This window comes from Neolamprologus brichardi, chromosome 23 (genome assembly GCF_056152115.1).
Source record: "Neolamprologus brichardi isolate AB-2024 chromosome 23, ASM5615211v1, whole genome shotgun sequence".
NCBI lineage: Eukaryota > Metazoa > Chordata > Actinopteri > Cichliformes > Cichlidae > Neolamprologus > Neolamprologus brichardi.
This window is the reverse complement of record NC_142125.1, coordinates 20,642,819-20,655,508: the sequence shown is the minus strand read 5'-3', so window position 1 is coordinate 20,655,508 and position 12,690 is coordinate 20,642,819. Positions and strand designations below refer to the sequence as shown.

Sequence of the window (12,690 nt, the reverse complement as noted above, 5' to 3'; positions counted from 1 at the left end):
ACTTACACATAGTCCAGAAGAAATCTAGTTGAAGTTTAATAGCTGCACAATCACACTGCTATAATCTCAACATGTCTAACATAAGCAGAGAGACCTGCCATAAAGATGCTGAACAATCCGCTCAAGCTGAAGCTACTGGCACTGAATCTGCAGCAGAACTAGAGGGGCTTCGAAGAAGTGAGAGGGCACGTACCCTAACAGAAAGGGGAAGAGCATACCAAGATGAGAGACTGAAGCACATTCAACGCAAATACAAAATCATCTATGAGAAGTGGAGGTGTCATGCACGAATAGGCAAAGAGTTATTAAGTGGTGATGCTTCTAAGGATGAGTTAACTGAGCTTATTGAGAACATCAAAAGCACCTGTTCTGATGTAAAGGTAGTTTATGAGGAGCTGCGTCAAGCGCAAACCCCTGAACCAGACCTGCGGCGCAGGGTTGATACATGTATGTCATTCTCAGAATTTATTATTCAAAGAGCAGAGAGACAGCTTAAAGGTCATGAAGCAGATAAAGATGAAGAGTCTTGGCCTGATGCTGGATCTGTTCTAGGCTCAACAGGTTCTGTTGCTAGACCACTGTCTCGTCAAGGATGTAGTTCTACCCACTCTAGCAGCCACTCTGTCAAAAGAATAGAGGCTGTAGCTGAAGCTGCTGCAACTCAGGAAGTCTTGGCAGTGTTGGAGGAGCAAGAAAAGGAAGAAACAGAACTTCAAATGTTAGAGGCTGAGAACCTAGCCAGACAGCAAGCAATCCAAGACAAACGTAGAAAACTTGCACGCCTAGAAGAAGTAAAGAAGCTAAATGCTGCTAGAGCTCGAGTGAGGGTCTATGATGAAGCTGAAGAAAACATAGAAGCAACTGATTTGTTGTATGGTAGTGAAGTACTGCCAGAGCTTAGAGTCGCTGACTCCACAGTACTTCCAGTCACAACCCATTCTCTCAATGCATCAAGTCCCCCATTCATTCCTCAATCCCTAGCAGTCACAAGTCAAGCTCCTTGTCCACAACAGCTACCTCAGTCTCCTCCAGCCTCAGTGTTGAGGCCTCAAGAGCGGAATAGCTTAGATCTGGTCAATGTACTAGTAGAAGCTATGAGTGCAAACCGGCTCCCAACACCAGAACCTGCGGTGTTTACAGGAGATCCCTTGAAGTTCAAAGACTGGCAACTGTCCTTTGAAACATTAATAGAAAGGAAGAACATCCCAAAGAATGAAAAATTATATTACCTAAGAAAGTACTTAGGTGGCACAGCAAAGAAGGCCGTGGAAGGATTTCTTCTATTGGGCACAGAAGCAGCATATGACTCAGCCTGGAAGCTTTTAGAGAAACGTTTCGGAGACCCATTCCTAATTGGGAAGTCACTCAGAGACAAGCTGCATGCATGGCCAAAGATAGGTTCTAAAGATGCTTGCGAGCTAAGAGAATTTGCAGACTTTCTCAAGAGCTGTGAGGCTGCCATGTCTCATGTCAAGATGCTGGAGGTCTTGAATGACTGCGTTGAGAGTCAGAGGATTCTGCTGAAATTGCCAGATTGGTTGGTTTCCAGCTGGAATCGCAAAGTGATGGAAGTCAGACAAGTAAAAGCTGAGTACCCACCATTCAAGGTGTTTGTTGACTTCCTATCAAAGGAAGCAGATCTTGCTTGCGATCCAATTTCCTCAATACAAGCACTTAAGAGTGTTGAAAGCGAGAAACCAAGGCATCTACGAAGCCAAATAGTTCAAGCAAAGACTCTGACCACAAGTACAACACAGAGCAGTATTACATCATGTGTTTTCTGCAAAAGGACAGGACACATCCTAGACAAATGCCGAAGTTTCACAGAAAAGACAGTTCAGGATCGTGTTAAGTTTGTACACACAGAGAAGCTTTGCTTTGGATGTTTGAAGACCGGTCATCACTCAAGAAAATGTGCTAACAAAAGCACGTGTGAGAAATGCCAAAAGAGACACCCAACATGTTTGCATGACGATAAGTTCAAGGAACGTCAAAGGCCAATCCACCTAAATGGAAGTGAAATTTCAAAGGACAAGGCAGGAACCACAGAAAGGACCGCAACAGCCACTTCCAACAGAGTTATTCAAGAGGGTCTAAGCACACAAACGTCTTCTATCTTGCCAGTCTGGGTGTCATCTATTAAGCAGCCAGAACAAGAACTGCTAGTTTATGCACTCTTAGACACACAGAGCGATACCACCTTCATACTAGATGAAATGGCTCAAGGCCTGAACACAAACAGAGAGAATGTCAGTCTGCGACTGTCCACAATGTCTGCCAAGTCGACAGTTATTCCATGTCAGAAACTGACAGGTCTACAAGTGAGAGGATACAACTCAGAGAAAATGATCCCACTACCACCTGTTTTCACAAGAGAATTTATCCCAGTAAACAGGCTGCACATTCCAACCTCTGAAACAGCTCTAAAATGGCCACATCTAGAGCAACTGTCAGAAAAGATTCCACCACAGTTGGATTGCGAAGTAGGCCTTCTTATAGGCTACAACTGTCAACGAGCCCTCCTCCCAAGAGAGATCCTGTCTGGTGACGAAAATCATCCATATGCGCAGCGGACTGATCTGGGCTGGAGCATTGTTGGTTGCTCACATTCAGCAAGCGACAACAGCGATCCAATAGGATTCAGTCATAGAATCATAGTACGGCAAGTGACACCGACTGTGCATCCATCAGTTCAGCTAAAGAAGGAAGTGCACTTTGCGTGCAGGACTCAAGTCAAAGAGATCAACCCACTTGACATAATTAAGACTTTTGAATCAGATTTCACAGATCACTCAACAGATGATGATCCAGTTTCTCAGGAGGACCTACTCTTTCTGTCTAAAGTGAAAGCTGGAATAAGACAGAAGGAAGATGGCCACTATGAACTTCCGCTTCCTTTCAAGACAGACAAACCTAATCTTCCAGACAATAAACAGTGTGCAGTTCACAGGCTCAGCTCATTAGAGCGTCGACTGAGGAGAAATGAACAATATTACACGGACTATGTCAACTTCATGAATGAAATCATAAGTAGAAGAGATGCTGAGAAGGTGCCACAGTCTGAATTAGACAACCAGCCAGCATGGTACATACCACACCATGGTGTCTACCATCCCCACAAGCCCGGGAAGATCCGTGTGGTTTTCGATTGTTCGGCACGCTACCAAGAAACTTCTCTAAATGACCATCTCTTGACAGGTCCAGACCTGACTAACACATTAGTTGGTGTGTTGTGTCGATTTAGAAAGGGTCCTATAGCCATAATGTGTGACATCGAAAAAATGTTTCACCAGTTCCACGTTGCAAGGGAACATCAAGACTATCTCAGGTTCCTCTGGTGGGATGGAGGTGATTTGGATTCTGAACCCTCGGTGTACAGGATGAAGGTACACCTCTTTGGGGCAGCTTCATCCCCCGGTTGCTCCAACTTTGGACTGAAATACCTAGCTTCACAAGGCCAAGGCAAGTTCAGCAAAGAAGCCATCAAGTTCATCCAAAGAAGCTTCTATGTAGATGATGGCCTGACAAGTGTAAGGTCGACTGCTGAAGCTATACGCCTGGTAAAGGAATCAAGAGCTCTGTGCAAAACAGGAAATCTACGGCTACATAAGTTTGTATCCAACGATGAGAGTGTGATTGCAACAATTCCACCACAAGAATGTGTTCACACCAAAGATCTAAACATGGCTCTAGGAGAACTTCATATCGAGCGAGCACTTGGAGTTCAGTGGTGTGTTGAGGCGGATGAATTTCAGTTCAGGGTGGTGGTAAAAGAAAACCCACTGACAAGGAGAGGGGTTCTCTCAACTGTTGCCTCAGTCTATGATCCGCTAGGTTTCGTGGCTCCATTCCTACTTGTCGGCAAACAGATTCTTCAAACGCTGTGTAGAGACAAGGTAAGCTGGGACGAACCTCTCCCCGAGCACATCCAGCCACAATGGGAGTCATGGCTCAAAGATCTGCCTCATTTGGCAGTTCTAAAGATTCCAAGAAGCTACCTTCCATCAAACTTTGGTGAAGTCTCACTATATGAGCTTCACAACTTTTCTGATGCAAGCTTCAAAGGGTATGGTGCATGCTCATACCTTAGAGCAGTGAGTGAAACAGGACAGATAAGTTGTTCACTTGTCTTGGGGAAAGCAAGAGTAGCCCCTACCAAACTAACAACCATCCCAAGGCTTGAGTTATCTTCAGCTGTGACCTCAGTCCGCATTGGTGATATCATTAGAGGCGAGCTAGAGATTGAAAATGTGCAAGAGTATTACTGGACTGACTCAAAGGTGGTCCTTGGCTATGTGAACAATGATGCTAAAAGGTTCCAAACATTCGTGGCCAACCGCATCCAGCGGATAAGATCTAGCACAAAACCTGAACAATGGCGACATGTCAACTCTGAAGACAACCCAGCTGATGGAGCCTCAAGAGGATTGACTGCAGTTCAAATTAAAGAATCTAACTGGCTGAAAGGACCCAACTTCCTTTGGCAGCAAAATCTCCCACATGAAGTGGGAATGGTGGGAGAAGTTGAGGCTACTGATCCTGAACTTCGGAGAGCACATGTTCATGCAGTTAAAGCAAGAGAACAGAATCCAGTGGTAAACCGTTTAACTAAATTTTCTGACTGGTCCAGAGTGGTGAGAGCCATTGCCAGGCTCAAGAGATTTGTCAGAGAGTTTAAGGGATTTCAGTCGAGAACTAATGAGTCGACTAATCTTGAAGAACGAAGAGAAGCAGAGATGTTCATCATCAAACTCATACAAGAAGACACGTTTGCTGAAGACATAAAGAAAATAAGAGGCAAGAAGGAACACACTTTGAGCAAGCACAACAGGCTACGCCAGCTGAATGCTTTCCTGGACGAAACCAATGTTCTTAGGGTCGGAGGACGGCTGTCTCAGTCAGCCTTACACCATGATGTAAAGCATCCTGCGATTCTTCCGAAAAAATCTCATGTGTCAGCTCTGCTGGTCAAACATCATCATGAGCGCATACACCATCAAGGAAGGGGCATGACCATGAATGAGTTGCGCGCAAACGGAATATGGGTCCTAGGATGTGGAAGTGTGGTCTCCTCACACATTTACAAGTGTGTAAAATGTAGACGATACAGAAGAACAACTGAGGTTCAACAAATGGCAAATCTACCAGGAGAGAGAATTGAGACATCTCCCCCCTTTACTTATTGTGGGCTTGATTGTTTTGGCCCCTTTATTGTGAAGGAAGGAAGGAGAGAGTTGAAACGATACGGATTGTTATTCACCTGCCTATGTTCTAGAGCAGTTCACATAGAAACCCTTGACGATTTGACAACAGACGCATTCATGAATGCACTTCGATCATTCATAGCTATTCGAGGACCCGTGCGCCAGCTAAGATGTGATAGAGGGACAAACTTTGTTGGTGCTAGAAAGGAGCTTTCTGAATTGCTTGAAGGAATGGATCAAGACCGTACAAGGGCGCTTGGTTGTGAATTTGTGCTGAATGTCCCATCAGCTAGTCATATGGGAGGAGTTTGGGAACGCCAGATTCGAACAATCCGGAGCATCCTGATAGCTATGCTCGACAAGTCCGCCAGCAGACTTGACACCACAACTCTAAGAACGTTTCTGTATGAAACAATGACCATAATCAACAGCAGGCCACTAAGTGTCGAGCATCTTCACGATCCTACTGGTCCAGAACCCCTCACTCCCAACCACATTCTAACCATGAAATCATCTGTAATTCTGCCACCCCCTGGACAATTCTGCAAAGAAGACCTCTTTCTGCACAAAAGGTGGAGAAGAGTGCAGTTTTTGGCCAATGAATTTTGGCAACGATGGAAACGAGAATACCTGCTAAACCTCCAACAACGACAGAAATGGCAGAAGGTGTCACGAAACTTGCAAGCGGATGACATTGTAATATTAAAGGATGACAGTGCACCAAGAAACCAGTGGAAGCTTGCAAGGGTTGTGGAAGCCCTGCCCAGTGCAGATGGCAAGGTGCGAAAGCTAAAGCTTCTGCTCAGTGACACTACCTTTGATAAGGGAAAACCAATCACTAAGTCAGTTTACCTTGAGAGGCCTGTTCACAAAGTAGTTACATTACTTGAGGCCACCTAAAACACACGTAAAGCTAAATGACCTACACTTAAATGTACACTCACACATCACTTCCTTATAATTTTTATTGAGGAAAATCTCTCATTTTAAGTCAATGAGTGATTTTGGTGGGAGTGTAAATGCTGTTAAAATGTTCTGTGTAGTTTTCATGATGTAGATGACTGATTTATAATAAGTTACAAAATTTCATGAATATATAGTTTGTGTTGAAATGTCTTTATTTGAAATGTACATGTGTAAAGTGTAAGAGCTAGTGTCTCGTGAGAATACCCTTAACGAGAGTACACGAGACTTTGCATGGACTGCGAGGGAGCAGATGTCTCTCATGAAGCGATTTTAAGCTAAAGGTTTGCTAAAAGAAAAGGCAATACAAGGACTTAAGGACCTCTTTTCAGGACAAGCAGCCAACGAGGTATTTGTCATTTGAGAAATGTTTTTTATTTGTGTTTGGACTTAATATGTGTACTGTAAAGTTGCTAATTGGTTTGTACTGTTCGCTCGTGACCAGTTCTCACGGCGTACTGGCGTACTGGCGTATCGGCGTACTGGTGATGGTGAAGCTGAGGAGAGAAGCCCCAAGTAATAAACGCCCGTTTCAAAGAACCGACCTGTGTCTGTGTTGTCGTGAAGAGAGCTACATTTAGTTTATTTTAATGTTCTGAGTTACTGGTGCTTGTGAGAATTTCTGATCCCTGTTTTGGTCAATATTTTATTCTTTGTGACTCCAGTTTAGTTACAGATGACTTAAAGTTTTTAGATCCTTTCCTATTACATTTGTCTCCTCTTGTTTTGTCCTTTGATGTTTCCTATGTGAAAACAGTGTTCTTCTCGGGATCCTGGCTCTCTCGACCCAGTGTTTTGAGTTTTCTTGTGTCTTTGTGATTTTGTGTTGTGGATTGTTCACTTTGTTAGTCCTAGTTCATCCTACAGTGTTTAGTGTTCTAGTTTAGGTTTCCTGTATTCTCTGTTTAGTTCGCTGAATATTTAATAGGTTTCCCTCATATATTTGCCCTCTGTGTCTCCCTCTGTGTGTCTGTGTTCATGTTGTGATGTTAGTTCTGGTGCCATGTTCCCACTCCTTGTGTTCTGTGTTTTCCTCATCCCGTCATGTGCTTCTCAATCTCCTCTTTCTCCCTCCGCTCTGTGTCTGTGTACTTCCTGTTTTACTTTGAAGGTCTGTGTCTCATGTTAGTGTATTTTGCTTTGCTTCCTTGTCTCCTTTGATCCGGTGAGTATATAAGCCTTGTGTTTTCTCCTGCTTTTTGCTGGCTTGTCTGTGTCTCTCTTTCTCTCTCTCCCTATGGATTCAGGTTTCAGCTAAGTTTCATTAGTTTCTGCCTATGCCATCTCTGATCCTGTTTTTCTTGATGGGTGAATTGTCATACTGCATATATCTTCAACTACTATAAAAAGGGAAACAAGACTTTTGGTTTGAATATAAATGTTTGTATTTTTCTTTTAAATGTGTGCAAGAAAAACTAGAATAAATAAATAAAATTATGAACAAAATCAAGAGATTATTTTGAACTACTTTTATTATTAGTTTTTATTTATTTTGAATTAACATCCACATTGTTTCTAAATGTATTTGTTTTACACAACAATATATTACAACATAGTTTGCTTGAAGTAATTGCAACTGAAATACACAAGAGATAAATGAGACAATTACATGTCAAGATGTAAAATACAAATAAACAAACGAGAGAGATAATCAAACTGCACTAACCACAGTAGTCAGAGTGTATTTCAAATGAACTTTGCAAAGTAAACTAGCTCAGTAGCAAATAAAATGTAGTCTCTCCTCACAGTCACGAGCCTCCCAAACAGCCTTACTCCCTTCTGTCACCTTCAAGGCTCCACACTTAATCTTAGCATGTGGACATGATGGTTTTCTCCCTTGACCCCAGGCCTTGTAGTCCATCTCCTGCCCATCGACCCACAGCCAGTCCCGAGCCAGGAAACGCAAGCCAGTCCAGACGTGTTCAGTGGTGTTATGTTTGCTCAACTCTTTCTGGATCAGCAGCATCTCAGTCTCAGACACCACACTGGCCAGGTCATCGTGGTGCTCCCTGCAGTACTCCAGAGCTTCCTCCCAAGTCTTTTTCTCAGTCACCACTGCTGCACTGTAGCAGAAGAAGGTTATTTTATGCCATAGGCTTGCATCATACCACTTGCTTTTCCACATACAGCCATAGTCTTCGTTCCCGTTAAAGTCGTTAGGTTCACCTGGGTTCCAGAAAAACGTGGATGCCACTCCACCTCCTGACCACAGCCATTGCGTTCTGTTTGAGCAATTTCTCACCAGTCCTATCCAGATATAGTGATTGACATTGCTGGAGAGCTGCTGAAGTTTGTTGGCATCCTTGTCGTTACTGACAGGGGCCAGGTCTGTGTAGTGCTGCTGACAGTAAGTCTGAGCTTCAAGCCAATTCATTTTGTCATTAACGTGAACGTACTTTGTAAAAGTTCCAAACAATCCCATCAGGAGTAGGATGCAGGTGAAGATCTGATCCATTGTTGTCTTGTTTTGAAGGATTCTGCAGAGCAATGAGGATCCACAGAGGTTTTGGAAGATATACGCTGGAGATGTGAGCTTTGCATGTCAAAAAGTATTTGTATATTAGGACAGCCCTTTGATTCTCGGCACCTGTAGTTCCTGCTACCTCTTCAGTAGCAGGAACACATAACTACTGCTCACTTGTACTTTTCCAAGCAGCAGATGAATGCAGCAAATTATTAATAACTAAAAACTTAACTGGTACCAATTTAGAATTCTAAAGTGTAACATTTATTTCTCACAGATATTGTGGCATCCTTTGAGTAATATGTTTGTTTGTTTTTTAAAAAGATGGTTGTATTTTGTAAATTAATCTTCTTAGCAGATTGGCATTTGACATCACATTTTTCTTTAAATCACCATAAATGCAAATTAAAAAGAAACAAATGATTTAGGATTTGCACATGATCTGGTTATTTAGTTAAAAAGAAGAACTTTCTGCTAAAAAACAAACAAACCAGCCACTAAGGGAACAAACTGTGTTCCATGAAACATCATAAACTTTAAAATGATAAAGTTTAGGAAGTACAGTGCTGTGCAAAAGTTTTAGGCAGGTATGAAAAAAAATGGTGTAAACAAATAATGCTTTCAGAAATATAAATGATTTTTTATTGGCCCCAAATGTATTCTGCAGCAGGACAACGACCCCAAACATACAGCCAAAGTCATTAAGAACTATCTTCAGCTTAAAGAAGAACAAGAAGTAGTGGAAGTGATGGTATGGCCCCCGCAGAGCCCTGATCTCAAAATCATGGAGTGTGTCTGGGATTACATGAAGATACAGAAGGATGTGAGGAAGCATAGATCCACAAAAGATCTGTGGTTAGTTCTCCATGATGTTTGGAACAACCTACCAGCCGAGTTCCTTCAAAAACTGTGTGCAAGTGTACCTAGAAGAATTGATGCTGTTTTGAAGGCAAAGGGTGGTCGCACCAAATATTGATCAGATTTAGATTTCTCTTTTGTTCATTCACTGCATTTTGTTGATTGATGAAAATAAATGAGTAACACAAAGCATCCTTTGTTTACAGCATTCTTTCACACCTGTCTAAAACCTTTGCACAGTAGGCTACATGCTCCATAGTTTCCCATTACAAGATATACATTACAAGTAGTTGCTTGGTAGAGTGGATGTTTGGGGATTTCAGGTTTTTAATCACATTTCTCCCCAAAAATGGTCCACATTAAAAAAATTTAATTATGATGCACTTGGTTAGTAAGTAATATTTATACTCTTCTTCCTAATCCTCAAAGTTAAGAAACAAATTTCAGGTTTGTGAAGTGTGAGTGAGGTGTGGCGTGATTGCTGATGCAGGTGTGTCAGTTGGGGAGATAGTTTGCAGGAAAGTCCTCTCTCTTCGGCTGTATCCTAATTCAGGGTCTGCAGCCTTAAAGGCCGCATTTTAAGGCCGATTACGTCACAACGACGCGACGAAGGCTGTCCCAATTCAAAGGCTGCTCAAAATGCGGCCCTCAAATGCGTCCTTCATTTCCCTGAATTTTAAGGATGTGGCGGTGTAGACTTCGTGGCCCAACATATCCCAGAATGCATAGCGTGGCGGTGGGTGTGGATAATTTTGCCGAAAAAAAATGGCGGATGAGGGGCGCCCGAAGAGTAAACTTTAAGTACTGAATATTATGTCACTTGCTAATGTTTAATAATGAAGAACATTAAAACATTACTGTTGGCCACATGTCGGCAAAGTTATGTGACATTAGTGACGTTTGTACTAACTTGGTTTTAAAGCCTTTACTTTAAAATATACGCCGTTCATTAGCTGACCTTAATCTTACAGAGAATGATCAAAGCTCATGTAGAAACAAACAAACAAATGAACAAAAGATTTTCTCCTTCATTTCTGTCAAACAAAGCTGTATGAAACGTTTCCAGCTGTTAGTATCATGGTTGCTAGGCAACCCGGAGGCTAGACCATCCCATTTCACAAGCCTCGCACTTCCAGCCTTAGCGGTCTTTGAGTATGCGGCCCTTGTGGACCGTTAAGGCTGCGTACTTTAAGGCTGCAGACCCTGAATTGGGATACAGCCCTTTTCTCCACTTGAACTCTTAGATCAGCAAACCTGCCCTGATGACAGTTTGCCATGTAGTCATGATTCCAGCAATAACAGCCATTTATCCACCTGCAGTCCCCAGTGATGTCTAATAGAAAGTTTGCTCTTACAGCAAAAATAAATGGAATATCATTCATCTGCCTCTCACTGGCATGCTGTTTCCATGGAGAAACACATACGTAAAACCTGTAGGTATAGTGGGTTATTTTGGTTTGCAAATGATAAACTCGCCTTATCAGGGCTGCTCTTTTTTTATTTTTATTTTTTTAAGTATGTTTATTGAGATTTTTTGATATAAGGAAAAAAAGAGACACAAAAAAAACCCAAAAAACAACAGACAACACAACAGCAAGGGCTAAAACACACAAATAAGACAAAAGATTACACTGCAAAGACAAAAATACTACTTCAACACTGGCAATAAACAGAAATAAAACGCTAAGGTGGTAGGCTGAGTTATTGGTGATCGATCAAACAGGACTTTGTTTTAATACATGGTCTAAAAATGGCTGCCACACATCAAAGAAATTACTAAGTTTGTCCGCTAATGTGTACCTAATTCTCTCCATATGCAGTAGAGCAGTCAGTTCTGTTAGCCACATTTGAATTGAGGTACAATATCCGACTTCCAGAGAGTCAAGATAATTTTCTTAGCAATTAAGAAAATTGCTAAGAACAAAACTGTAGTTTGTGCAGCAGAGCTGAGGTGTAAAAGGGAAGAGGAAGATCCAAACAATGCAATTATTGGGTCCGGCTCTAATGTGCAATTATAGATATCAGAAAAACATTTAAAAATGTCCAACCAATAGTTATGCAATTTGGGACAAGTCCAAAATAAATAAGTGAGAGAGCCTTCTCCAAGTTTACAATGATCACATATCGGACTAATAGAAGGAAAAATCCTGTGCAGTTTAGTTTTTGAATAATGAAGTCTTTGAATAATGAAGAACTTTGAATTGAATTAACTGATGCCTTGCATTTATAGAGCAAGAATGGATCCTACACAGACTCCTTTCCCACACCTCATCTCCTATTTGCAAACCAAGCTCCTCCTCCCATGCCATCTTCAAAAAGTCATATTTAAAATCTAAATACTCAGAAAAAGCTTTCACAAAACCAGAAACCAACTTTTTAGAATCCGGGGAACTCAGGAGTGTAAAAATTGACCCCTCTTCCGGAAGAGATGGAAAATTAAGAATACTCTGACGAACATAGTTTCTTATTTGTAAATAATGAAAAAAATGTGACGCAGGGAGAGAGAACTTGTTTTGCAACTGAGTAAATGATGCAAACTGCCTGTCAATATATAAGTCTTTGAGAGTAATAATACCTTTCTGTGTCCAGACCTCAAAAGAGGCGTCTAAACATGAGGGTGGAAATGCATGATTACAATATATTGGTGTATGGATCGAAGTGTCTGGTAGAGCACAACCTTTTTTGATCTGACTAAAGATTTTAACGCAGTTCGAAACTAAAATTATTGGCCTTGGTTCGCGGGTTAGAGGACGAAAATAGAAGAGCAGGGAGGAAACTATTCTTAACCCCACCACTCTCTATGACCACCCAAGGTGGGGTATCGGCAGACATGACCTTTTTGTACCCTTCCTGCCAGTAAGCAAGAGTTCTAGCATTTGCAGCCCAATAATAAAACTGAAACAATGGCAGAGCAAATTCACCCTTAAGTTTAGACTTACATAGATGAACTTTTGATATCCTGTGAGTTTTAAAGCCCCAAACAAATGGTAATACTACAGAGTCGATCACTTTAAAAAATTGCTTATTCAAAAAAAAAAAATAAAAAAATAGGTAAGTTTCAAAATAAATATAGAAATTTAGGAAGGGAATGGCTGCTCATTTTTGACCCACTAATTTGTTTTATCCATGGCTACAACAACTCAGGATCAGTCAACAACATCAGCCCCTACAATTAACCACTAGGGTCAATCAGAGCCCACT

At 41.7% G+C, this 12,690-nt stretch overlaps 1 protein-coding gene across 2 annotated transcripts; it reads right to left on the bottom strand.

The window, feature by feature from the left end:
* Nucleotides 1-7,881: 7,881 nt before the first annotated feature.
* LOC148096103 (secretory phospholipase A2 receptor-like) lies at nucleotides 7,882-8,628 on the bottom strand. 2 transcript variants are annotated; one of them, XM_087836338.1, is made up of 2 exons: nucleotides 8,093-8,622; nucleotides 7,882-7,987 (listed from the first exon to the last, which is right to left on the bottom strand). In XM_087836338.1, the coding sequence occupies exons 1-2, from the start codon at nucleotides 8,620-8,622 to the stop codon at nucleotides 7,882-7,884; spliced, it is 636 nt and encodes a 211-aa protein (XP_087692464.1). The 2 variants fall into 2 exon arrangements, with proteins under 2 accessions (XP_087692464.1, XP_087692465.1); XM_087836339.1 differs by having other exon boundaries at nucleotides 7,882-8,628.
* Between the last annotated feature and the right edge of the window lie 4,062 nt (nucleotides 8,629-12,690).